The sequence below is a fragment of the Dryobates pubescens genome, chromosome 31, assembly GCF_014839835.1.
Source record: "Dryobates pubescens isolate bDryPub1 chromosome 31, bDryPub1.pri, whole genome shotgun sequence".
NCBI classification, from domain to species: Eukaryota; Metazoa; Chordata; class Aves; order Piciformes; family Picidae; genus Dryobates; species Dryobates pubescens.
Window position 1 is genome coordinate 4,592,674 of NC_071642.1, and position 26,595 is coordinate 4,619,268.

The 26,595-nt window shown below is 59.2% G+C and overlaps 1 protein-coding gene across 1 annotated transcript; it reads left to right on the forward strand.

The window, feature by feature from the left end:
- Positions 1 to 905: 905 nt before the first annotated feature.
- On the forward strand, positions 906 to 26,030 carry BTBD2 (BTB domain containing 2). Its single transcript, XM_054175237.1, has 9 exons — positions 906 to 1,586; positions 6,927 to 7,046; positions 13,625 to 13,781; positions 15,960 to 16,065; positions 17,521 to 17,718; positions 20,085 to 20,277; positions 21,400 to 21,487; positions 22,886 to 23,032; positions 24,655 to 26,030. Exons 1-9 carry the CDS (start codon positions 952 to 954, stop codon positions 24,814 to 24,816), a joined length of 1,806 nt encoding a protein of 601 aa, XP_054031212.1. The 5' UTR covers positions 906 to 951; the 3' UTR covers positions 24,817 to 26,030.
- Positions 26,031 to 26,595: the final 565 nt, after the last annotated feature.

Consider the following 26,595-nt stretch of genomic DNA (forward strand, 5'->3'; position numbering starts at 1 on the left):
ACCCTTGCTCCCTTCACATCCCTCTCTCCCCTGCCACCCCTTTAGGGCCACTTCCTTTCACCTCCATCCCTCCCCAATGCTCCTCCATGGCCCAAACCTCCCTTGCTCCTCTTCTCCCAGGACCAACCCCCTTCAGCCCCATAATTCCCAACTTCCCCTCCATAAATTACACCCCCAGTCCTCATCCCTCCACAATCTGTTCTCTGGGCTGGCTCATCACTTCCCCCATCCTCCTCAGTATGCTACCTGCCCAGGATACCCCAGAACTGCCCCTCAGGGATCACTCCCTCATCCCCCAAGCTGCCCCTCAGGGATTGCCTCTGCACCCCCAAAGCTGCCCCTCAGGGATTGCCTCTCGTCTCCCAAACTGCCCCTCAGGGATTGCCTCTGCACCCCCAAAGCTGCCCCTCAGGGATTGCCTCTGCACCCCCAAAGCTGCCCCTCAGGGATTGCCTCTCGTCCCCAAAGCTGCCCCTCAGGGATTGCTTCTGCACCCCCAAGCTGCCCCTCAGGGATTGCCTCTGCACCCCCAAAGCTGCCCCTCAGGGATTGCCTCTGCACCCCCCAAGCTGCCCCTCAGGGATTGTCTCTCATCTCCCAAACTGCCCATCAGGGATCATTCCCTCATCCCCCAAGCTGCCCCTCAGGGATTGCCTCTGCACCCCCAAAGCTGCCCCTCAGGGATCACTCCCAGATCCCCCAAGCTGCCCCTCAGGGATCACTCCCAGATCCCCCAAGCTGCCCCTCAGGGTTGCCCCTCAGGGCTCTCTCCTCACTCCTCTCCGCCTCATGCCCTCCTCCCACCGGGGCTCGCCCTGCTCCCCTCGCTCCCCGCACCCCGGCCCAGCCCAGCCCAGCCCGGCCCCGCCCGCCCCCCGCCCTCTCCCCGCCCCGCCGCTGCTGCCGCCGCTCCCCCTTGGCCCGGCCGGCGGCGGCGCCGCGCCGTGCCCCATGCGCCGCTGCTGCCCCGCTCTCTGCACCAGCACCGGCAGCAGCGCCGGCAGCCGCCCCGGCACCCCTCGCCCCGCCGCCGCCGCCGTCGCCATCGCCGCCCCTCTCCCGCCCGCCGCCGCCGTGTCCCGCCCGCCGCTGCTGGTGCTGGTGCTGCTGCAGCGCCGCCCCGCGCCGCCCGCTCCTGCGCCTCCGCCGCACAAGATGGCGGCCGGTGGGAGCGGCGGGGGCCCCGGGGGCCTCTCCTCCTCCTGCCCGCAGCCGCCGCCGCCACCGCCGGGCAACGGCGCGGCCGCCGCAGCCGCCGCCTGCACCAACGGCGCTCCCCCGTCGCCTCCCGGCCTCACCTACAACCAGTGCGGCGCTGCCAACCCGGCGGCGAGCGGCGGCGGCGGCGCGGGGGGCCCGGCGGCGGGGACGGCGGCGGCGGCGGCTGCTGCTGCGGGGGCGGCGGGGGCGGCCGGCGGGGCGGGCGGCCCCGGCGGGGCGCTGCAGCGGGAGCCGGTCTATAACTGGCAGGCGACGAAGCCGACGGTGCAGGAGCGGTTCGCCTTCCTCTTCAACAACGAGGTGCTCAGCGACGTCCACTTCCTGGTGGGGAAGGGCCGCGGCTCGCAGCGCATCCCGGCGCACAGGTGGGCAGCGGGGGCGGCCCCGCGGGCGGGGGCCCGGGGGGTCCGCGGAGCGGGGAGCCCCAGAGCGGTGACGCGGTGGGCACGGGGCAGGCCGGGGAGGGGGCGGCCCGCAGGGGTCCCGGGCCTCGGGGCGGGCCCTGTGCTGCGTGCGGAGGTTCCTGCACCCCCGCGGCGGGGTTGGGGGTGAGCCGGGGAGGGGAGGTGCAGGGTTTGGGCTTCTGCGTCTCCCTCCTGAAAGGAGAGATGGGGGCCGGGTAACTGCGCCCCGCGTTTCTCCGCCGTGGCGGGGATGCGCCGGGCTCGGCCCGGCCCCGGCAGCAGGCAGCCGGCTCGGGGGGAGGCAGCGCCGAGCGCCGGCGTGCGGAGCCCCCCGGGCTGGGCTTGTGCAGGTTGAGAGGCGATTCTGCCCCGCGGCCTTGGTCGGGTGCTGTCGCCTCGCATCAGCGTCGTGTTCCTTACGGTTACCGAGAAGGGGGTGGCCGTGAGATGGGGTCCGGTTTGCCTCTCGGCAGGGTGTTCCCTGCAGGATAGGTGCGACAGGGGCGAGCACGGGGAGGAAAACCCCCAAATCCCTGCCCTCGTAAGCGACCCTTGGTTGTGTGGGTACTGGAGGAGAGGAGGAGCGGCCCCCGAGAGTGCCTGATCTCTGCTGACAGAGAAAGGGATCGGTGGGAGCGCTGGGGATGGAAAGGAGAGAGCAGCGGTTTGAGACAGCAGATTTCTGCCCACGACATTTCCTTCCTAGGGGAACCTTTCTCTTGCCTCCTTTCTGAAGCTCGGTATTTTGAGGGTAATCCACTACCATAAAACACCCCTCAGGATTCGGGAGGAGTTGACATCTGGGCTGGAGGTAACCAGATGAGGTTAAACGCTGGAGGGCTGAGCTGCCATTTGAAAGAGTTTGTGGCTCTGAGCTCCTGGCTGGCTGAGAAGCTGGGCATGGCTTCCACCTGGATAATGCAAACCTCAGGTGGTTGATTGACGTTCAGCTGCTTCTCTGGGCAGCTCCTCTGACATTCAGCTGCATCTTGGGGCAGCCCTGGTGAACTGCCGTGTGCCACTTGCACCACAGCGCTGCGGGACGTGCCTCTGGGCTGCTCGGCTGTACCAGCACTGAACAAAGAGCTCTAAGATTCTGCCCCTCTGCTCTGCTCTTGTGAGAGTCCACCTGCAGGACTCTGTCCGGTTCTGGTGCCCCCAGCATAAGAGGGACTTGGAACTGTTGGAGAGGGACCAGAGAAGGGCAACAAAGATGATCAGAGGGTTGGAGAACATCCCCTGTGGGAGAGTTGGGGCTGTTGAGCCTGGAGAAGAGAAGGCTCCAGGGAGACCTCAGAGCAGCCTTGCAGTACCTGAAGGGGCTCCAGGAGAGCTGGGGAGGGTCTTTTGACAAGGGCTGGGAGTGCCAGGATGAGGAACAATGGCTGTGAGCTGGGAGAGGGGAGATTGAGAGTGGACTCCCTTCGGTCTCCTCTTCTCCAGGCTGAACAACCCCAGTTCCCTCAGCTGCTCTTCCCCAGCTTTGTTCTCCAGACCCTTCCCCAGCTTCATTGCCCTTCTCTGGACCTGCTGCAGCCCTTCAATGTCCTTCTGGGAGTGAGGGGCTCAGAACTGACCCCAGGATTCACGGTGTGGCCTCGCTGGTGCCAGTCCAGGGGCACAATCGCTTCCCTTCTCCTGCTGGTTACACTTACACACTCAGCTCAGGATGCTGGTGGCCTTGGCCGCCTAAGCACACAGCTGGCTGACGGTCAGATGGCTGCCACCCAGCACCTCCAGGTCCTCCTCCAAATTTCTTCACCAGAAGGGTCCTTGGGCACTGGAAGAGGCTGCCCAGGGCAGTGGTGGAGTCTCCACCCCTGGAGGTGTTGGCAGATGTTTGGATGAGGTGCTCAGGGACATGGTCTGGCAGTTGTGAACAGGGAGATGTTAGGTGGTGGTGGGCAGTTGATGATCCTAAGGTGCTTCCCAGCCAGGCAGCTTTGTGATGTCTGATGTGGTCTCATGGTGTGGTGGAAGTGGCCAGTTTTGACAGCAGACTGCTCAGGGCAACGAAGCTGAGAGTTGTGCTCCTGCAGGAGCTGGAGGTGATGGTGCAGTTGCTCCCTGGTTGGGCTCCTCCAGGAAGCAGCAGAGCAGAGGTGGTGCCTTTGTAGGCTGAGGTGGTTGAATGTAGCATCCATGCCAAGTGACCACAGTGATGCCATCCACATGTGGTGGTGCAGGGAAGAGGTTTCTGAGCCTGCTGTTGGTTTAGGTGAGTGTCTGAGGGAATCTGTCAAGTTCAGTGGTTCTGTAAAGCCATGGAGGAAGACAATCAATACAGAATCAAAGAATGGTTTGGGTGGGAAGAGACCTTTAAAGCTCACCCAGTCCAACAATCTGCCAGTTAGAGCAGGCTGTTCAGAGCCCCAAACAACCTAACCTGGAGTGGTTCCAGGGATGGGACATCTCCCACCTCTCTGGGCAACCTGGGATGGGATCTCGCCACCCTCAGCCTCAAAAGATCCTTGAGGAGGGCAGATTGAGACTGGAGAGTAAGAAGAAATTGTTGACAGTGAGGGTTGGGGAGAGCCTGGCACAGGCTGCCCAGGGAGGCTGTGGCTGCCTCCTGCCTGGAGGTGTTGAAGGCCAGGCTGGATGAGGCCCTGAGCAGCCTGGGCTGGTGGGAGGTGTCCCTGCCCATGGCAGGGGGCTGCAACTGGATGATCTTGGAGGTTGCTTCCAACCCAACCCATTCTGTGATGCTATGAAATTACTGCTTCACATCTTGTCTGAATCTCTCCTCTTTTAGTTTCAAACCATCACAGGAGGCCCTACTGAAAAGTCCATCCCCATCTTTTTGTCCCCATTAAGTACTGAAAGGCCATAAGAGGATCTCCCTGCAGCCTTCTCTTCTCCAGGCTGAACAGCCCCAACTCTCCCAGCCTGTCCCCACAGGGGTGCTTCTCCAGCCCTCTGCTCATCTTGGTGGCCTCCTCTGGACCCTCTCCAACAGTTCCATGTCCTCCTTGTGTTGAGGGCACCACAACTGGAGTCAGTGCTGCAGGAGGAAGGGCCTGAATGGTTTTGATGTCTGGTGGAAGCATCACGATGGTGACATGGCCAGGGTCAGGGCCTTGGTTGTGCCCTGCAGCAGGGCTTTGTTTCAGCCTTCTTCTAGATCTGCTTCATGGAGCACAACATCAACCAGCTTAGAAACATCTTAAACCTCATCAGCCAGGAGCTGACTGGGTGTCATAACTGAGCTTGTTAATTAAGCTTGTTAAGTGGCCAGGAAATGTGGCCTGAAAGGGAGCAGGGGCAGCCTGTGGCCATGGACCCCTCTGTGTGCCACACCCTGGGATGGCTTCAGCCTGGGGACAGTCCATGGGGGTTTCTGGCTGCTGTTTCCAGGTGTTTCTCTTCTGAGGTCATCCTTTCTTTTCTTGCTCATGTGCTAATCTCTGCTGTGGAGAAAGGCTGAGAGCCCTGGAGCTGGTTAGGCTGGAGAGGAGAAGGCTGAGAGGGGCTCTGATCAATGTCTATAAATAGGGGTGGGGGGCAAGAAGAAGGTGCCAGGCTCTCTTGGGTGATGCCCACTGACAAGACAAGGAACAAGGGCAAGCTGGAACCCAGGAGGTTCCACCTCAACAGGAGGAGAAACTTCTTTGTTGTGAGGGTGCTGGACCCCTGGGGCAGGCTGCCCAGAGAGGTTGTGGAGTCTCCTTCTCTGGAGACTTTCCAAACCCACCTGGATGTGTTCCTGTGTGCCCTGCCCTGGCTGACCCTGCAGAGGGGTTGGCCTGGATGATCTCCAGAGGTCCCTTCCAAGCCCTACCATTCAAGATCCTTTGGAGCACCTGCAGTGTCCCATGTTGAGGTGTCCCCATGCTCAGCTCCAGGCCTGCATTGTTCAGGCTTCTCCTTGCCTCCAGCTCACTTCACCAGGTGTCTCTGGTCCTTGGGGGAGCTGGAAGCATGCAGCCAGCAACTGCTCATCACTCATTAACCTCTTGTCACCCCTGCTCTCACCAAACTCCAGCTCATCACGTGCTGCCCTGTTCCTGGGCCAGCTCTTCTGGAGGAGGTATTTTAAGCTCTCTTGGCAGCAGAGCTGATGGAGCAGGGAGGTGGTGTGGCAGCCCTGGGGCACTCGTGGTCCTCCAGTGGCTTATTGTTGGCATGGCTGCAGTGCCTCAGAGGGGAGCAGCACTGCTGCACACACAAACTAAGCTAGGGTGAGGAGTGGAGGTGCCAAGGGGTACAAAAAAGTCAGGGGAAAATAGGTGGATGGGGATCTGTGAGTAGCAGGATGAGAAGAGTTTCCTTGCAGGCCTTCCAGAGCCTTTGGAGTCAACTTTGGATCCTTGTGAAGACAAAATAATTAAGCTCAGGGAAGTGGCTGGGGCACTGCTGCAAGTCACTTTGCTTTGTTCTTGCAGAGGGAGTGAGGAGCAGGCAGGTGCTGCTTGCTAATTGTTGAGGTTGGAAGAGACTTTTGAGATCATCCAAGTCCAATCCTTAACCCAGCACTGCCAGGGCACCACGAAACCATGGCCCCCAGCACCACATCTCATAGAACCCTAGAATGGCTCAGGTTGGAAAGGACCTTAGAGATCATCTACTGCAAACCCCCCCTGCCATGGGCAGGGACACCTCCCACCAGCCCAGCTTGCTCAGGGCCTCATCCAGCCTGGCCTTCAACACCTCCAGGCAGGAGGCAGCCACAGCCTCCCTGGGCAGCCTGTGCCAGGCTCTCCCCACCCTCACTCTCAACAATTTCTTCCTCATCTCCCCTCTCAATCTCCCCTCTCCCAGCATCAAGTTTTGACAGCTTGCAGTGCTGTCCCCAGGGATGTGTTGCTGGTGGCAGGGCAGGAGGGTCACAGAGGCAAGTTTGCAGTGTCTTCAGGAGCTGGCTGTGAGGAGCTGCACCGAGACCTGGGCTCTGTTCTCTGGGGGAATCTGAGGCCCTTCACTTCCTTCTTTCTTAGCCTCTCCACCACTTGAGTGACCTGGACGCTCCTCCAAGGAGGACTTTGCAAAGCAGCCACGTGCCTTCCCTTCCATCATGCAGCAGCTCTTGTCTTTGGAGGGGAACCCTTCCTCTGGGTGTGCTGGGACAGGGCTCCAAATGGCCTTGGTTGCAGCTGTGGTGCGGAGCAGCAAGCCTGAGGCTCCCTGCTCCTGCAAAACCCTTCTGCTTTAACACTGGGCAACGATTTGTCTTCCCTGGGGGTGGCCTTGGGGGAACAGCAAGCAGCCTGGGATTGGGTTGGTTGGTTTTGTTTATTGGGGACTGCCTTTAACAGGAGGTTTCTGTGCTTGTTTGGCTGTTCTCTTTTCCCCCCCTCTCAGGTTTGTGCTGGCTGTGGGCAGCGCAGTCTTCGATGCGATGTTTAATGGGGGAATGGCCACAACCTCTACAGAGATTGAGCTGCCTGACGTGGAGCCTGCTGCCTTCCTCGCTCTGCTGAAGTAAGCTGCTGCTCTGGTGTGACTGGGGGGAGCAGTGTGGTTGGAGAGAAGGCTGTGGGCAGTGAGGGCAGTGTGGAGTGGTTTGTGGAGTGGAGGTCGTTGAGTTTCTACATCGGAGTCGCAGATTGCATCAGGTTGGAAGGGATCCCTCCAAGGGCAGCTTGGCCAAGCCCCTGCAGGCAGCAGGGACAGCTCCAGCCAGAGCAGGCTGCACAGGGACACAGCAAGTCTGATCTTGAATGGCTCCAGGGATGGAGCCTCAACCACATCCTTGAGCAACCTGTTTCAGTGTCTCCTCACCCTCACAGTGCAGAGCTTCCTCCTGGTGTCCAACCTAACTCTGCCCTGCTGCACTTCCAAACCATTGCCCTTGGCCCTATCCCCACAGCCCCTTCTGAACAGTCCCTCCCCAGCCTGCCTGCAGCTCCCCTGCAGATATTGAAATGCAGCTCTGAGATCTCCCTGCAGCCTTCTCTTCTGCAGGCTGCACAGCCCCAACTCTCCCAGCCTGTCCCCATAGCAGAGGCTCTGCAGCCCTCTGATCATCTTTGTGGCCTGCTCTGGACCCTCTCCAGCAGCTCCAGGTCCTTCTTGTGTTAGGGGCCCTAGAGCTGGACACAGCCCTGCAGGTGAGGTCTGACCAGATCCCCTTTGTTGATCTGTTCAAGGATGGTTAAATGCTGGTATCAAAACCCCCTCTTTCCCTGGGTGAGACTCCAGTGAAGCTGCTGCACAGCAGCCTCTGACTCTCTCCATGCTTTGGTTCAGCAATGGTTAAATGGATTAGCTGCCCTGCTGCTGATCTGCACTGTGGGCAGAACTACACTGGGGACTTAATACTGTTGTAAACATGCAGTTAAATGTCCTTACACCAAGCAAGTGCTGCAGCAGGGAGGTGTTCAGCTGCAGCAGGGGCATGTGGTGGCCCTTGGAGGTGAATTGATTCTCAGCCTTTTCAGATGCTGTCTCAGAAATTCTCCCTCATGCTTTGGGTTGATTTGAAGCTGTTGGGGAAATGCAATCACAGAATGGTTTGGGTTGGAAGGGACCTCCAGAGCTCATCCAGTCCAACCCCCTTGCAGTCAGCAGAGACATCCTCCAAGAGGAGCAGGTTGCTCAGAGCTTTGTCCAGCCTCACCTTGAATACCTGCACTCAGCTGTCTCCCTGGGCAAGCAGGTGCAGTGTTCCAGCAGCCTCCTGGGGCAGAACTTGTTCCTCACATCCAATCTCAAGCTGCTCTGCTCTAGTTTGAAGCCATTGCCCCTGGTCCTGTCCCTGCAGGCCTTTGGGAACAGTCCCTCTGCAGCCTTTCTCTAGCCCCCTTCAGGTACTGGAAGGCTGCTCAGAGGTCTCTTAATGCTCTGGAAGTTAGAAATCCTTGGAGCTCCTTTAGGCTCTGGGTGAAGGAAGGAGTTGCAACAGGTAAGGCAAGGGTGTGAGCTGGCTGTCAGCTGCTCCCTGGGGTGTCTCCCTTGTGGTTTGCTCCTCTTGTGGAGAGCTGGGCTTGGATTTCCATGGAGCTGTCAGGCTGGGAGGAGGGGGGGGATGAGGAGGAAGGGGCTGTACCATCCTATTCAGCCATGCCTTTAAGCTTGGCTGGGTCTGTGTGACATCCCCATTGTCCCATTTCTGTGGGATTGCTGTCACCTCCTTCCAGGGCTTTCCAGTCCTGTGCTCTCCACATGCTTCCTGCTGGGCCTGATGACTGTGTGGAGCTCTGGCACACTTCTGGCTTTACCTTCAAGAAGGGTCAGGACTGTCTGAGAAGATGCAAAAATGCATCTGTGCTGCAATGAAAGGCCAGAAATCAGATTGGATGTTAGGAAGAAGTTCTTCCCCAGGAGGCTGGTGAGAGCCTGGCACAGGTTGCCCAGGGAGGTGGTGGAAGCCTCAGCCCTGGAGGTTTTCAAGGCCAGGGTAGATGTGGCTCTGAGCAACCTGATTCAGTGTGAGGTGTCCCTGCCCATGGCAGGGGGGTTGGCAGGGGATGATCCTTGAGGTCCCTTCCAACCCTAACAATTCTGTGATTCTAATTGACAAGGGAGCCCCAAGCCCCCTCCCCTTCAGCTCTCTTCAAACCAAACTCCAGCACTTGGGGAATCCCTTTAATTGGTGCTTGGCTCTCTCAGCTCAGGTGGAGCTCTCTGGAGGGCAGAGGTTGTTGTTTTTGTGACCTGGTGAGGCTGCAGTAGAGACTGAATTAGAGGCAGACTCTTGTTGCTGCCCTGCCAGTGCTGAGGCTGTGATCATGGATGAGAGCCATCACCTGAAATGTTGGTATTTTGGGTGGGAGCAGTGTGTGGAGTTAGCACAGGGCCTCCAAAGCCTGAGGCTGTGGCCAGGGTCAGTGGTGGATGCTTAAATGGAGATGCATAGGATCACAGAATGGGTTGGGTTGGAAGGCACCTTCAAGATCATCCAGTTCCAAACCCCTGCCATGGGCAGGGACACCTCCCACCAGCCCAGGCTGCTCAGGGCCTCATCCAGCCTGGCCTTGAACACCTCCAGGCTGGAGGCAGCCACAGCCTCCCTGGGCAGCCTGTGCCAGGCTCTCCCCACCCTCACTCTCAAGAATTTCCTCCCAATAGAATCAAACTGTCCCTTGTGAGATGTTCAGAGCTTAGATGTGCCAAAGGAAGGTTTGGGATGCTGTGTTCCTGCAGGAACCTTACCAAGGACATGGTTTGAACCTTCCCAGAGGAAAACTGGACCCTCCAAACACTGCTCTGAAATGGCAGCTGGTCCTGACAGCTGCCTCTGGACTTGCTCCAAGCTGTGACCTAACACTGTAGGATCAGAAGCTTATCAAGGGACAAAGAAGAGAGAAGAGAAGGCTCCAAGGGGACCTCAGAGCTGCATTGCAATATCTGCAGGGGAGCTGCAGGCAGGCTGGGGAGAGGCTGCTCAGAAAAGGCTGTGGGGATAGGACCATGGGCAATGGTTTGGAAGTGGAGCAGGGCAGGGTTAGGTTGGACAGCAGGAGGAAGCTCTGCACAGGGAGGGTTGGGAGACACTGGCACAGGCTGCCCAGGGAGGTGGTTGAGGCTCCATCCCTGGAGCCCTTCAGGCTCAGCCTGGCTGTGTCCCTGTGCAGCCTGCTCTGGCTGGAGCTGTCCCTGCTGCCTGCAGGGGCTTGGCCAAGCTGCCCTTGGAGGGATCCCTTCCAACCTGCTGCAAATCTGTGGATGTGCCCATCCTGAAAGCTCAGCACAGGGCCCTTTCTGGAGAGCCTTTGGCTGTTCTGCTGTAATGGTCTTGAGAGAACCTTTTTAATTACTTTTATTTCCATGGTAACCCAAAGAACATTTTTGATTGTCTGGGGCTGTGATCTGAGTCTCCTCCTCCACAGTTTGAGCCTCTCTTGTTTTCCAGCTCTGCACAAACAGTTTGGCCTCTCATAAAGATAAACACTAACCTAATTAGTGCAGTAATTAGAAGTGGCTGTTGTTAGAGCAGCTCTAAGAACAGGCCCTTGAGCAACCTGGGCTAGTGCAAGGTGTCCCTGCCCTTGGCAAGGGGGTTGGAGCTAGGTGGTCTTTAAGGTCCCTTCTAGCCCTAACCATTCAATGACTCTTTTGGCCTTGTCATTAAAAGGGTTGCTTAGAGAAGAGAGCTCTGGGTGTGTGCAAAGTACCTCCCTGAGCTTGGTGGTGCTGTTAAGAGATGCTCTAGAGCAGCACAAAACCTGCATTCAGCAGTGCTGGGAATGCTTCCCTCCCTTGGAATTCTCCCTGTTTGTGCCTCACAGAATGGCAGGGGCTGGAAGGGACCTCTGGAGATCATCCAGTCCAACCCCCCTGTCAAGGCAGAGGCAGGTAGAGAAGGTCACAGAGGAGCACATCCATGGGGGGCCTGAAATTCTCCAGACTCCACCACCTCTCTGGGCAGCCTGCCCCAGGGCTCTGCCACCCTCACACCAAAGGTTCCTCCTCATGTTCAACCTCATGCTCATTGCCTCTTGTGCTGTCTGTGGGGACCACTGAGCAGAGTCTGGCCCCATCCTCCTGCCCCTCACCCCTGAGATATCTGTAAGCATTGATCACATCCCACTCAGCCTCCCCCTCTCCAGCTCCCCAGCCTGTCCCCATGTCAGAGCTGTTCCAGTCCCCTCAGCACCTCAGTGGCCCTGTGCTGGACTCTCCTCAGTAGCTCTTGGTCCTTCTTGAGCTGGGGAGCCCAGAACTGGGCACAGTACTCAAGATGTGGCCTTACCAGCACAGAGCAGAGGGGGAGGAGAACCTCCTTTGACCTGTTGGCTACACTCAATGCACCCCAGGCTGCTGAACTGCCTCCTGCCCCTCAATAGCTGGAGAAGCTCTGTGACAGGTCCCTGCAGCTGGGGCCACTGCCTGGCATGCCCCTAGCAGGACCCTGCTGCTGCAGGGAGCCTCCAGGAGCAGCAAGGTGTTGCTGGGTCCCCTAGAGAAAGGCAGGAGAAGCAATTGCTGGAGTTTCCAAAACATTCCCTGGCACAGGAATGCCAAGCAGAGTTGGCACACGTGGTGCCACACCTCTGTGCCCCATGCCTCTGACATGCTGCGTGGCAAATGCTCCACTGCTTAAAGGCAAAGCAGCCAACAGAGGCCTCAGCGTGGGCTCAGGGCTGCTGTGCAGTGTGGGGCTGGTTTTACTGAGCTCAGCCTGGCAGTTCCTGCCCTCTCTGCTCAGCAGGCTCAGAGGCTTGGGCAGGCTTCTGCTGCAGGCTTTGTTTTGCCCTGCAGGATGAATGTGCTTCCTTGTGTTGACCTCCCAGGGAAGGCTGAGCCTGGCTGGCAGCAGGGCAGCCCTCGTGTCCCACTGCACTTAACTCTTGCTTTGTGCTGGACTTCTGCTGTGCCTGGCCCCCAGGGAATGGTTTGGGTTGGAAGGCTCCTGCAAGATTCACAGATTGCATTGGGCTGGAAGGGACCCTCAAGGCCTCTCCTTGATAGATGGGAGCCAGTGGAAAGAAGGTGCAAACCCTTCCAGCTGTAAGTGTGAGTGCACCCTCAGCAGGGTTGCTGGGGGCACCAAGCTCTCTGGTGCTCTGGACTCACTTAAGGGCAGGGATGGCATCCAGAAGGATCTTGACAGGCTTGAGAAGGGTCAGCTGCATGAGGTTCAGCAAGTCAAAGTGCAGGGCCATGCATCTGGGTCAGGCCAGTCCAAGGCACAAATCCAGGCTGGGTGCAGAGTGGGTTGAGAGCAGCCTTGAAGAAAGAGCTTTGGGGGTGTCTGGAGACAGGACCAGGGGGAATAGTCTGAAGCTGAGGCAGAGCAGGGTGAGACTGGAGCTGAGGAAGAAGTTCTTCAGCAGAGAGTGGTGAGACTGGAATAGGCTGCCCAGGGAGGCTGTGGCTGCCTCCTGCCTGGAGGTGTTCAAGGCCAGCTTGGATGAGGCCTGGAGCAACCTGATCTAGTTGTAAGTGTCCCTGCCCATGGCAGGGGGGTTGCAGTAGACAGCCTGGATGAGGGCACAGAGGGCACTGCCAGCAGGTTTGCTGATGACACCAGGCTGGGTGGAGTGGCTGCCACAGGAGGGTTGTGCTGCCATTCAGCAAGACTTGGACAGGCTGAGAGTTGAGCAGGGAGAAATGTAATGAGGTTCAACAAGGGCAAGGGGAGAGTCTTGCACCTGGGAAAGAGCAACCCCGTGGAGCAGGATAGGTTGGGGACTGAGCTGCTGGGGAGCAGTGAAAGGAAGAAGGACCTGGGGGTCTGGCTGGGTGGAAGGTTGACCCTGAGCCAGCAATGTGCTCTGGTGGCCAGGAAGACAAATGGTATCCTAGGCTGTATTGGAAAGGCTCTGGTGAGTAGGTAGAGTAGAATAGAATAGACCAGACCAGGTTGGAAGAGACCTTCAAGATCATTGTGTCCAACCTATCATCACCACCTAATCAACTAAACCATGCAACCAAGCACTCTATCAAGTCTCCTCCTGAACACCTCCAGTGATGGAGAGGTTCTCCTCCCTCTCTACTCTGCCCTGGTGAGGCCACATCTGGAATATTGTGTCCAGTTCTGGGCCCCTCAGTTCAGGAAGGACCTCAGGGAACTGCTTGAGAGAGTCCAGTGCAGAGCCACAAAAGTGATGAAGGGAGTGGAACATCTTCCTTAGGAGGACAGACTGAGGGAGCTGAGGGCTCTGCAGCTTGGAGAGGAGGAGACTAAGAGGTGACCTCATTCATGTTTATTAATACATGAAGGGGCAGTGCCCAGAGGCTGGAGCCAGGCTCTGCTGGGGGATGCCCAGTGCCAGCACAAGGGGCAGTGGTGGGAGCTGAGGCAGAGGAAGTGCCATGTGAACATGAGGAAGAATTACTTCCCTGTGAAGGTGACAAGGGCTGCCCAGGGGGTTTGTGGAGCCATCCCTCTCTGGATGTGTTGCTGTGTGCCCTGCTCTGGGTGCCCCTGCTCTGGCAGCGGGGGGGTTGCACCGGATGAGCTTTGGAGGTCCCTTCTGCGGTGACCTCTGAGGTCCCTTCCACCCTGAGCCACGCTGTGATTCTGTGGGGCATTTCTCTGAGCTGTGAGGGCTCTGAGGCTGTGTCCTTGCTGGCTGCAGCAGGGCAGTGTTTGCTTGCTTGCACGCTTTCAGGTTCCTTTACTCGGACGAGGTTCAGATCGGCCCCGAGACTGTTATGACAACTCTGTACACGGCCAAGAAATACGCAGTGCCCGCCCTGGAGGCTCACTGTGTGGAGTTCCTGAAGAAGAACCTCCGAGCAGACAATGCCTTCATGCTGCTGACACAGGTGAGCTCACAGCCCTCTGCAGGGGGAGGCCCCTGGGGGAGCTCCGGCCTGCTAGGAGCGCGGTACGGATCCGAGCGTCCAGAGACCAGAGGGTTCTTCCTCAAGGTGTCAGAGTCCAACCTTCAACCCAGCACCACCATGGCCATCACACCATAGAGCCACAGAATGGCTTAGGTTGGAAGGGACCTCAGAGATTGTCTCCTCCAACCCTCCTGCTGTGGGCAGAGAGGCCCCTGACGCTCAAGGCCTCCTCCGGCCTGGCCTTGAGCACCTCCAGGCAGGAGGCAGCCACAGCCTCCCTGGGCAGCCTGTGCCAGAGCCTCACCATCCTTGTACTGAGGAACTTCTTTCTCAGCTCCAGTGTAACCCTGCCCTGCCTCAGCTTTAAACCATTCCCTCCTGGCCTGTCTCTAGACACCCTCAGGAAAAGTCCACAGAGGTGACCAGAGGGCTGCAGAACCTCTGCTGTGGGGACAGGCTGGGAGAGCTGGGGCTGTTCAGCCTGGAGAAGAGAAGGCTCCAGGGAGACCTTAGAGTAACCTTCTTGAAGGGCTCCAGGAGAGCTGGGGAGGGACTTGTGACAAGGGCTGGGAGTGCCAGGCTGAGGGACAATGGCTTTGAGCTGGGAGAGGAGAGATTGAGAGTGGGGATGAGGAAGAAATTCATGAATGTGGGGAGAGCCTGGCACAGGCTGCCCGGGGAGGCTGTGGCTGCCTCCTCCCTGGAGGTGTTCAAAGCCAGGCTGGATAAGGCCTTGAGCCACCTCTTGTTGAGGTGTCCCTAGTGTGTAGTGGGAGTTGTCCCTGCCTGTGGCAGGGGGTTGGAGCTGGATGAGCTTTGAAGTCCCTTCTAAGCCAACCCACTCCACGAGTCCCTGGGGCCAGCAGCCCTGCAGCCGTCCTGCAGAGCTTTCAGTATCGAACCATGTGGTAGCTCCTGCTCGGCTGGCAGGGTCAGTGTGGTGCCTGGAAGCACTGGGGCCACGCTCAGTGATGTGTGGGGACAGCAGGACGTGCCTGCAGGCATGCAGAGCCCCAGCAGAGCTGGTGCCAAGAGCAGCTCTCTGCTGTGCCTGTCACGCTGAGCCGCCTGTGAAAGGCTGCGGCAGCCCCGCCGGGCAGCCGGGCACGGAGCTGCTGCTGAATCCTGGAGCCATGGAGCCACTGGGCTTGGAGAAGACCTTTCAGATCATCCAGTCTAGCTGTTAACCTCCACACTGCCAGGGCACCACTAAACTGTGGCCCTCAGCACCACATCTCCATGGCTTCTCAGTCCCTCCAGGGATGGGGATTCAAGGACTGCCCTGGGCAGCCTGGGCCAGGCCTTGACAGCCCTTGTGGGGAACAGGTTGCTCCTCATGGCCAGCCTGAATCTCCCCTGTGGTACTTGAAGTTGTTTCCTCTTGTCCTATCACTTGTTACTTGGGAGAAGAGACCAACACAAACCCAGCTTCAGCCTCCTTTGAAGGGGGTTGCAGAGGTCTCTCCTCAACCTCCTTTTTCTCCAGGCTGGACAAACCTCAGTTCCTTCAGCTGCTCCTCACCAGCCCTGTTCATAGACTCACAGAATGGTTTGGTTGAAAGGGATCTCAAAGCTCATCCAGTTCCATCCCCCCTGGGCAGGGACACCTCCCACCAGCCCAGCTTGCTCAAGGCCTCATCCAGCCTGGCCTTCAACACCTCCAGGCAGGAGGCAGCCACAGCCTCCCTGGGCAACCTGTGCCAGTGTCTCCTCACCCTCACTCTCAACAATTTCTTCCTCATCTCCAGTCTCAATCTCCTCTCTCCCAGCTCCAAGCCATTGTTCCTCATCCTGGCACTCCCAGCCCTTGTCACAAGTCCCTCCCCAACTCTTCTGGAGCCTCTTCAGGTCCTGGAAGGTTGCTCTAAGGTCTCCCTTCAGCCTTTTCTCCACACTGAACACCCCCAGCTCCCTCAGCAGCTCCTCCCCAGCCCTGTTCTCCAGCCCCTTCCTCTGCTTTATTGCCCTTCTCTGGACCTGCTGCAGCCCCTCCATGCCCTCCTTGACGTGAGGGGCCCGCGGCTGACCCCAGTTTTCAAGGTGCAGCCTCACCAGTGCTGAGTACAGAGGCAGTCTCTGGGGGGAAGGGAGTGGGGTCCATCCTCAGTGCAGACTTCAAAATGCCTTCTGTGTTCAGCACTGCTGCTTCTCCCCCAGGCAAGGCTCTTTGATGAGCCTCAGCTGGCCAGCCTCTGCCTGGAGAACATCGACAAGAACACCTCTGACGCCATCAACGCTGAGGGCTTTACAGACATTGATCTGGGTAAGGCTTCCCCCCAACCCCATCTTCCCTCCCTCCTCCACCTGCTTTCATAACCAGCCTCCAAAGCTATGCCAGGTTAAGACTTGACACTTCTGTGGCTCTGCTCTTCTGCAGCCAAGAGCAGAGGCTGGCACTGGGTGGCTGGAGCCAAGGCATTTGCCTGCAGTAGCACCCTGGAATCTGCATCCCCTGGGCCAAGCTGAGTGCTGTGGGCATGCTGCAAAGGCCATTTCCTCTGTTGGTGTTGGCAGCTTTTGGGGTGGGTGTGAGCTGCCTTCTTGTTGTGGAGTTGGCTTTGTTCCCCCTGAGGTTCAGTCAGGTTTTGGAGTGAGGAAGGTGGTGTGGTTTTGGAGGCCAGAATTGGCTCTTTGAATGATCCTCTGCAGCTCTCAGGCTTGCTGGGCACAGCTAATTAAACCATTCAGACTTTAACCTTCTTCTGCCTGAGGAGGGACTGTGGAGGTAATGCACTGAGGAGCCCTTTTGGCTCTCATGCTGCTTGCTTCATCCAAAGTTAAGTTGCAGCTCTTTCCTCTGCACTTCCATTAACACCCCAGCGAGGCAGGCAGGGTTGGCTGCAGCTTCATCACCCTCAGACGCTGCAGGCAGCACTTGGAGGAGGTCCTGGGGTTGTGTGGTGGCTGGAAAATTATTCCCCCCCCGCCCCAACATCCTGCTACTTTCTGTCCAAGACCTGTGGAAAATTTCCTAGGCACAGCCTAAAACTACCACAGGTTGGGTTTGGGTTTCTTTTATTTCACTTGCTTCTCATTTTCCTTCTCTTGGCTGTCCACAGGGGCCTGGTGGCTAGGCCACATCAAGGGGGGGTGGGGATGGTTTGGGTTGGTGCCTGGGGTTGTGAGTGTCCTGCCCTGCAGACACCCTGGTGGCAGTGCTGGAGAGGGACAGATGGAGGGGGTGATGGGGATGGTTTGGGTTGTGACTGTCCTGCCCTGCAGACACCCTGGTGGCAGTGCTGGAGAGGGACACATGGAGGGGGTGATGGGGATGGTTTGGGTTAGTGCCTGGGGTTGTGACTGTCTGTCCTGCCCTGCAGACACCCTGGTGGCAGTGCTGGAGAGGGACACATGGAGGGGTTGGGGATGGTTTGGGGTGTGACTGTCCTGCCCTGCAGACACCCTGGTGGCAGTGCTGGAGAGGGACACATGGAGGGGTTGGGGATGGTTTGGGGTGTGACTGTCCTGCCCTGCAGACACCCTGGTGGCAGTGCTGGAGAGGGACAGATGGAGGGGGTGATGGGGATGGTTTGCCTAGGGTTGTGACTGTCCTGCCCTGCAGACACCCTGGTGGCAGTGCTGGAGAGGGACACATGGAGGGGTTGGGGATGGTTTGGGGTGTGACTGTCCTGCCCTGCAGACACCCTGGTGGCAGTGCTGGAGAGGGACACATGGAGGGGTTGGGGATGGTTTGGGGTGTGACTGTCCTGCCCTGCAGACACCCTGGTGGCAGTGCTGGAGAGGGACACGCTGGGCATCCGCGAGGTTCGGCTCTTCAACGCGGTGGTTCGCTGGTCGGAGGCCGAGTGCCAGCGGCAGCAGCTGCAGGTGGTTCCAGAGAACAAGAGGAAGGTCCTGGGCAAGGCTCTCTCCCTGATCCGCTTCCCCCTGATGACCATTGAGGAGTTTGCAGCAGGTAACTCAACAGAAGGCCTCCCTGCAAGCCTGGCCTTGGCTTTCTCTCCACTGCCGAGCACCGATGACAGGAAAATGGATTTGGTTTGGGGCTGTTTCGTGGTTTGGGCTTTTCCCCCTCTCTGTATCCTGTAGTTACTTAAATCTGTTGCTATCCCCCAGCCCCACTGAGCTGCCAAACCCACTGTGTAACTGCAGAGAAGGACTTGGGGCTGCTGGTGGGGCAGAAGCTGGGCATGAGCCAGCAATGGGAACCTGCAGCCCACGAGGCCAATGGCAGCCTCCTTGTCCATGCTGCTCTTGCATCTCTGTGGAGCTGTGGGTTGGATCTCTGCTCCATTCATCCCCTTCCAGGAGGTGGTAATTGGAAGAGCTGATGGCTCCAGACATGTGCTGCTCTCAGATCTAACATTCAGAAAGCTGCTGGGGCTTGTATTTGACTTGAAATTCAAGCAGCATCAGGGTCACTTGTAGGCAGCTGCAGCAGCAGTGGGCACTGGCAGCACAGAAGGCCAAGGGCAGCCTGGGCTGTGTCCAGAGCAAACTCTTTTGTGTTTCTCCATCTTCCTTTACCTCAAAGAAGAGCTAAAGAAACCCCAGAGCTGAGCCTGTGCTCATCAGCTGCTCCTTAAACAAGAGACTGCCTTGAAATTGCTTCAGCTTTGTCCTTTTCCTGAGTTTGAGTGACTGATTGCTTTGATGATCACAGCAGAGGTGGGAGAGGGAAACCTCCCTTCCACCTCCCTTCCACCTCCCTTCCACCTCCCTTCCACCTCCCTTCCACCTCCCTTCCACCTCCCTTCCACCTCCCTTCCACCTCCCTTCCACCTCCCTTCCACCTCCCTTCCACCTCCCTTCCACCTCCCTTCCACCTCCCTTCCACCTCCCTTCCACCTCCCTTCCACCTCCCTTCCACCTCCCTTCCACCTCCCTTCCACCTCCCTTCCACCTCCCTTCCACCTCCCTTCCACCTCCCTTCCACCTCCCTTCCACCTCCCTTCCACCTCCCTTCCACCTCCCTTCCACCTCCCTTCCACCTCCCTTCCACCTCCCTTCCACCTCCCTTCCACCTCCCTTCCACCTCCCTTCCACCTCCCTTTGCCAAAAGAGGGGGAGAAAGCCCAAAGAGGAGGCCCCAGGTTGTTGCAGGCAGTGCTTTGTGCAGTCAGATCTGCTCCCAGACCTGGAGCTGTGCCTGCAGATGTTTCACCTGGCAGTTGTGATGCTGCCTTCCCTCCCAGCAAGTAATTTGAAACTTCAGAGGATGGGGTTGAGCAAGGCAGGATGAGTCCAGACCTGAGCAGTGGCAGAGCTGCTCTCTGCTCAGCACAGCATCCAGAGGCTCACTTCTGCCAGCACTCCGCTGCCTTCAGTCCTTTCATCCCTGCCTATTGCAGCCTTGGGCCACCTTCTGTCTGTGGAACATGGTGCTGAGCTGGGGGGCCCCCAGCCTGTGCTGAGCCAGACCAACTCCAGGTGGGTTTGGAGCAGCTCAGAGCTGGTGACTTGCTTCCAACACTGGGGAGCAGCTCCTGCTGTTGTTTCTCAAGCATGCAGCACTTCTGTTGCTGTTAAAAGCCTCTTGCACAGAGAGCTGCAGAGCAGCTTTGGATTCTTGTGCTAAAGACCTTCAGGTTTTGCCCAGTTCCACCTCTGAGAGCATTCAGAGGGCTTTGCAAAGCTTGAGTTCAGCAGCACCTTGGAAGAACATCTGGTTCCAGGGGAGCAGATGAGAAGGTGTCTGGAGCAATCCTCACTCTCAATTCAGGCTGGGGGGGATGAGGTTGAGAGCAGCCCTGCAGGGAAGGCCTTGGGGGTGCTGGTGGGGGAGCAGCTGGGCAGGAGCCAGCACTGGGCACTGGCAGCACAGGAGGCCAAGGGCAGCCTGGGCTGCATCCAGAGCAGTGTGGCCAGAGCTGGAGAGAGAGGATCCTGCCCCTCTGCTCTGCTCTGGGGAGACCTCACCTGCAGGGCTGGGGCCAGCTCTGGGCTCCCAACCAAGAAGGACCTGGAGCTGATGGAGCAGGTCCAGAGGAGGCCACCAAGATGCTCAGAGGGGTGGAGACCCTCTGCCATGGGGACAGGCTGGGAGAGTTGGGGCTGTGCAGCCTGGAGAAGGGAAGGCTCCAGGGAGACCTCAGAGCTGCACTGCAGTATCTGCAGGGAGCTGCAGGCAGGCTGGGGAGGGACTGCTCAGAAGGGGCTGTGGGGAGAGTCTGAGGGGCAATGGTTTGAAACTGGAGCAGGACAGAGTTAGGTTGGACACCAGGAGGAAGCTCTGCACAGTGAGGCTGGGGAGACACTGGCACAGGCTGCCCGGGGAGGTGGTGGAGGCTCCGAGGGCTGAGAGCCTCTCCTGTGCTGCAGGGCCGGCCCAGTCGGGGATCCTGACGGACCGGGAGGTGGTCAGCCTCTTCCTGCACTTCACCGTCAACCCCAAGCCGCGGGTGGAGTTCATCGATCGGCCGCGCTGCTGCCTGCGGGGCAAGGAGTGCAGCATCAGCCGCTTCCAGCAGGTGGAGAGCCGCTGGGGCTACAGCGGGACGAGCGACAGGATCAGGTCAGCTCCTCTGCCCGTGGGGGAGGGCTGTGCCGAGCCTCAGCCTCCCCTGCACCTGACCCCCCCTGCCAGACCCTGCCTTGCACCCCAAAGGGCACAGAGCATCGCTGGATGCCCCAATCTGCAGGGAAAGCTGCAGGCTGCCTCTTGGCTTCTGTCTTGGTGAAGGTTTTCAGCTGCCCTGGAGGCCTCTTGGGGGATTGAGTTTTTGTTCAGTCTCCTTCTCAAGTGGCTTCCTGCAGCTGTACAGAGTGCTTGGAGTCACCACACAGCTTGTGGCCTCCTCCTGTGCTTGGCTCTGTCAGCCACCAGGTTGGTTCCCTGCTGTAAGGGGCTTCCAGAAGCCACATTTGGACCTCATCTTGGCTCTCTAGCCTAAACTGCTGCCTGTGGCTGCATTGCTGCTGGTACCTGGTTTGGTTAGAGCTGAGCTTGCAGAGAAACAGCAAAGCCAGGCTGGATGTGGCTCTGAACACTAGAGAGTGCTCAGAGAAATCCTGGGTGTGGAATTAAAGTGAGGGAAGGTCCCCACCTGCAGTCCTGTGTCCAGTTCTGATGCCCCCCAGCACACCGGGGACTGGAACTGGTGCCCCTGGCACACTGGAACTGCTGGAGTGGGTCCAGAGGAGGCCACAATGATGAGCAGAGGGCTGAAGAACCTCCCCTGTGGAGACAGGATGAGAGCTGGGGCTGTTCAGCTTGGAGAAGAGAAGGCTGAAGGGAGACCTTAGAGCAGAGTACCTGAGGGGGCTCCAGGAGAGCTGGGGAGGGACTTGTGACAAGGGCTGGGAGTGCCAGGACAAGGGACAATGGCTTTGAGCTGGGAGAGGAGAGTGAGAGTGGAGATGAAGAAGAAATTGTTGAGAGTGAGGGTGGGGAGAGCCTGGCACAGGCTGCCCAGGGAGGCTGTGGCTGCTCCCTCCCTGGAGGTGTTGAAGGCCAGGCTGGATGAGGCCTTGAGCAGCCTGGGCTGGGGGGAGGTGTCCCTGCCCGTGGCAGGGGGTTGGACCTGGATGATCTTTCAGGTCCCTTCCAACCTAACCCATTCTGTGACCCTTGCTGTGTCTGCCTTGTGGCCAAGCAGTGCCAGGCTGCTCTGACTCCTCTGCCCTGTCCCTGCAGGTTCTCTGTCAACAAGAGGATCTTCGTGGTTGGCTTTGGGCTCTATGGATCCATCCACGGCCCCACGGATTACCAAGTCAACATCCAGGTACTGCTGGCTGCTGGGGGGCTGCTCACACATTCTGGGGTCCATAGGCCCCAAAACCTGAAGGGAGAAGGGGCTGGGTGTGATTTCTGGCCAGGGTGCTGGCAGCTGCAGCCAGGGCCAGATGGGGCCCTGGGGATCAGAGGGATTATTGCTGTCCCCTGGCCTGCGTCACTGCAGGATCTCCCCAGCCCACAGCCCCTGGAAGTATCTCCTGGAGCTTGGTGACGCAGTTTGGGAGCAAGCTGGAGGTGCTTCCCACTCCAGCAGCTCTGCTCTGGGGGTGCTGCAGCTCTGCTTGGACCTTCTTTGGCTCCTGGCTGTTTGATTGCAGCAGAGCAGCCACAATTCAGAGAGGGGAGAGGAGAGAAAGCAGCTGCTGGGTCTGTGCTGGGCCTGGGCAGTGCTGCTGTGTGGCCTCACACCACCAGTGACCATGATGAGCTCTGAGGGGGACTCTGTTGTCTGAAGTCCATCAGGATCTTGTTTAAAGGCTGGAGTGGTGTTTCAAGGCTTGGATTGTGCCCAGGTGGCCAAGGCCAGCAGCATCTCAGGCTCAGCAATGGAGTGGCCAGCAGAAAGGGGTTGTCCCCAGCTCTGGCTGCACCTTGAATCCTGGGTTGGTTTGGGCCCCTGGCTCCAGGAAGGACAGTGAGGGGCTGGAGTGGGTCCAGAGAAGAGCATCAAGGCTGGTGAAGGGTCTGGAGAACAGGGCTGGTGCAGAGCAGCTGAGGGTACTGGGGGTGTGTAGTGTGGAGAAGAGGAGGCTAAGAGGAGACCTTGGAGCAGCCTACCTGCAGGGGACCTGCAAGGCCCTGTGGGGATAGGCTGAGGGGCAGTGGTTTGAAACTGCAGCAGGAGAGGTTTAGGTTGGACATCAGGAGGAAGTTGGGCAGTGTGAGGAGACACTGGAACAGGTTGCCCAGGGAGGTGGTGGAGGCCCCAGACCAGCCTGGCTGTGTCCCTGGTGCAGCCTGCTCTGGCTGGAGCTGTCCCTGCTGCCTGCAGGGGGTTGGACAGAGATGCCCTTGGAGGCTCCCTTCCGAGCAGAAGCAGTCTGTGACCTGCCTGCAGTGCTGCAGGACAAGCTTCCAGCAGGAGCCTGGCTGTGGCTGTGGCTGTGGCTGTGGCTGTGGCTGTGGCTGAGGCTGTGGCTGAGGCTGTGGCTGAGGCTGTGGCTGAGGCTGAGGCTGAGGCTGTGGCTGTGGCTGAGGCTGTGGCTGAGGCTGAGGCTGTGGCTGAGGCTGTGGCTGAGGCTGCGGCTGAGGCTGTGGCTGAGGCTGTGGCTGAGGCTGTGGCTGAGGCTGTGGCTGTGGCTGAGGCTGTGGCTGAGGCTGAGGCTGTGGCTGAGGCTGAGGCTGTGGCTGAGGCTGAGGCTGAGGCTGTGGCTCTGCCTTGCAGATCATCCACACGGACAGCAACACGGTGCTGGGGCAGAACGACACCGGCTTCAGCTGCGACGGCTCCTCCAGCACCTTCCGCGTCATGTTCAAGGAGCCTGTGGAGATCCTCCCCAACGTCAACTACACAGCTTGTGCCACTCTGAAGGTACCCTCCTGGCCTGCCCATGGCTGCCAGACACCAGGCAAAGAGAGGGGAGGGGGCAGCAGCTGCTCTCCTCCTGTCACTGCAGCCTGGTTCTTTGCTCTGCCTCTTAGAGGCTTTGTGGTGTAAGGCTGAGGGAGCTGGGGTTGCTCAGCCTGGAGAAGAGGAGGCTCAGGGGAGACCTCATTGCTCTCTGCAACTCCCTGAAGGGAGGTTGTAGCCAGGAGGGGGTTGGGCTCTTCTCCCAGGCACCCAGCACCAGAACAAGAGGACACAGTCTCAAGCTGTGCCAGGGGAGGTTCAGGCTGGAGGTGAGGAGAAAGTTCTTCCCAGAAAGAGTAATTGGCCACTGGGATGTGCTGCCCAGGGAGGTGTTCACAAAAGGCTTGGATGTGGCACTTGGAGCCATGGTTTAGCTGTCAGGAGGTGTTAGGGGTTAGGTAATAGGTTGGACTGGATGCTCTCTGAGGTCTTTACCAACCTGGTTGATTCTATGATGCTCCCAGGCAAGCAGTGACAGAAGGAGAGGACACAGTCTCAAGGTTCAGCCTGGATGTTAGGAAGAAGTTGTTCCCCAGGAGGGTGGTGAGAGCCTGGCACAGGCTGCCCAGGGAGGTGGTGGAAACCTCAGCCCTGGAGGGTTTTAAGGCCAGGCTGGATGTGGGTCTGGGCAACCTGCCCTGGTGTGAGGTGTCCCTGCCCATGGCAGGGGGTTTGGAAGTGGCTGAGCCTTGAGGTCCCTCCCAGGCCTGACAGCTCTGTGATTCTGGGAGTTTGTGATTCTGTCTTCTCTGTGCTCCTTGCCTCGGTGCAGCAAGAACCTGCACCACAGACCAGCTTCAGGAATGAACAGGATGGGCAAAGAGCAACCTGGGCTTAGTGGGAGGTGTTCCTGCCTGTGGCAGTGGGTTGGAACTGGATGATCTTTAAGGTCCCTTCCAACCCATCCCACTCCATGGTTCTATGAACAGGTACCTGAGTCATGGGGTGTGGGGGTTTGGTGTGTACAGAGGAGCTGCAGTTCTGAGGGGGTGTCCCCAGAGCCTGCCTGCCAGGGCTTGAGCAGTTGGTATCTAATTGAGGAGGGGCCTGGAGCAGCTCTGTGAGGAGCAAAGGCTGAGAGCCCTGGGGCTGAGAGCCTGGAGGAGAGCAGCCCCAGAGGGGAGCTGAGCAATGCTCAGCAAGAGCTGAAGGAGCTGTGGGGGGCAAGAGGCTGGGGCCAGACTCTGCTGAGTGGTGCCCAGGGACAGCGCAAGGGGCAAGGGGCACAAACTGGCACCCAGGAGGTTCCACTTAACCAGGAGGAGAAAGTTGTTTGTTGTGAGGCTGCTGGAGGCCTGGGGCAGGCTGCCCAGAGAGGTTGTGGAGTCTCCTGGTGTGGAGAGCTTCCAATCCCCCCTGGGCACTGTGCCCCTGGGCAGGCTGCTGTGGGGATTGACCTGGATGAACTCCGGAAGTCCTTCCCCACCCTGACCGTGCCGGGGGGGCAGGGGCTCGGGGAGCCGGGGCTCGGCGGTGCCGGGGGGCCGGGGCTCGGGGGGCCGGCAGCCTGAGGCCGGGCTGTGAGGCCGGCTGCTGCCGTGTGAGCTCCCCCTGAGGCGCTGCTGTCGCTGTGGCCTCGGCAGGGTCCGGACTCGCACTACGGCACCAAAGGGCTGCGCAAGGTGATCCACGAGTCGCCGACCAGCGGCGCCAAGACCTGCTTCACCTTCTGCTACGCCGCCGGCAACAACAACGGCACCTCGGTGGAGGATGGACAGATCCCAGAGATCATCTTCTACACATAGTGCAGCTGCCAGCTGCCCCTTGGACTCTCCTCCTCTCTCCCTCCATCGCCTCCCGAACCGACGGAAGCCTCTGGCCGAGTCCTGGCCGCAGCGAGCGGAGCCGCCCCGGCCGAAGGTCTCTCACTTCCAAACCATTCTCCCGGCTCATCCTCTGCCTCGTGCTGGTGATTCTGCTGCTCTCCCCTGCCAGAGCAACTCGGGGCCAGGGCAGCCGGCGCCCCAGGGCCGTTCCTAGGTTTGTCTGTGGCTGTCATTCCTCCCTCCCCCCCTAAGGAGATGCATTTCCTGGACTGTGATGAATGTAGAAGCTTTCCCCCACCGGTCAGAAGCATGGAAAGGAGTGGCTCTGGTTGTGGCTCTGCCTGCTGTGAGGAGATGATCCTGCAGAGAGACTCGAGCCCGGGGTGCTGAGGCCCAGCAGGCACCGTGCCCAGCCCCTGCCCTGCTGCCAGCCACGGCCCCCGGGGCTGCCTTCAAACACTTGTGGCAAGTGGCCTTGTCCCCGGGGCTGCACCATGCCAGCTCTGCAGGGGCTCGAGGAGCACCTCCAACCTGGAGCACCTCTGGGGAGACTGCAGCCTTCTCCTGCCCTCCTCACCCATCTCTGACAATCCTGCCCCTGGGGCAGCTCCTGACGCCGCAGGGACCTCCCCGGCAGGGCCTGGCTGGGCAGGCTCTGCCCTGCCCTCCCTCTGCTGGGGCCGGGTGGTGCTGCCTCAGCCTCTGGCATGTTCCAGGTGATGGGAGGGGTTGGAAAGGCCTTGTGCAGTGCCCAGGGGCAGGCAGCTGTATAATGCCCAGGGGCAGGTGCCTGCACTGATGGCTCCTGTGCCCAGGGTTTGTCAGCTGGAGCCAGCAGGGGCCTTGCCTTGCCCAGCCCCTCCGTGCTCCTCTGCTGCTCTTCCCATGCACGTTCCAATGCATTTTCTCTCTCCCTGCATTGCTGCCCCAGCCTGAGCCTGCTGCAGAGCAGGGAGAGAGGCTGAGCTGCAGCTGCCTGCTGGAGAAGGCCCTGTGGCACAGCTCAGGAGCTCAGGGAGGGCTCTGTGCTTGCTGTGTGCTTGCACAGCCTGCCCAGAGCAGGAGGAGGATGGATTTAGACACCACCTGTCCTGGGGCCCTTGAGCTCTTACCTGGTACAGTTGCTGCTCCCTGTAAGCAGCTTCGGCTCAGCAGGAGGATGTGGGTGGCTGCCCACCCAGCCCCATGCTTGCTGCCTGACCATTTCCTCCTACTGCTCCTCCACAGAGGAAGCTGTAAGCAAAACTGGAGGGCAGGGTGGCCAGAGCCTGGGGGGAGCCCTGCAGCCCCCGGGGGGAGCCCTGCAGCCCTGGCTGGAGCCTGCTCAGGACTCACTGTGGGGTTGGTGCTGCTCAGAGCTGAGGCACAGCCCTGGCACAGCTCCGCTCTGGGCAGGCAGAGCTGTTGGAAGTCTCCAGGCAGCAGCTGCCGCTGCACTGAGCTGCTCAGAGCTGGAACCTGGTCGGCCTCGGTGCCTGCTCACTCGCTGGGGCGTTGATGTCTCCTGCTCCGTGGGGGGTGGCTGCTGGGTGTCCCCTCCCTGGCCGTGCAGCACTGCCAGCAGCAGCAGCAGCCTGCACCTCTTCACCAGTAGCTATTAGCAGTGTCCATAGTGTGTTCCCTTCCCTAGGAGGACGTTGTCAGATGTGTATATTGTCAGCCTGCTTCGAGGTAGGATGTTGTGAACAAGGCCAGTACACAGCAAGAGACTGAGAAACAAAAACAGGGGGGAAAAGGATGGAAAAGAATAAAAGAAAA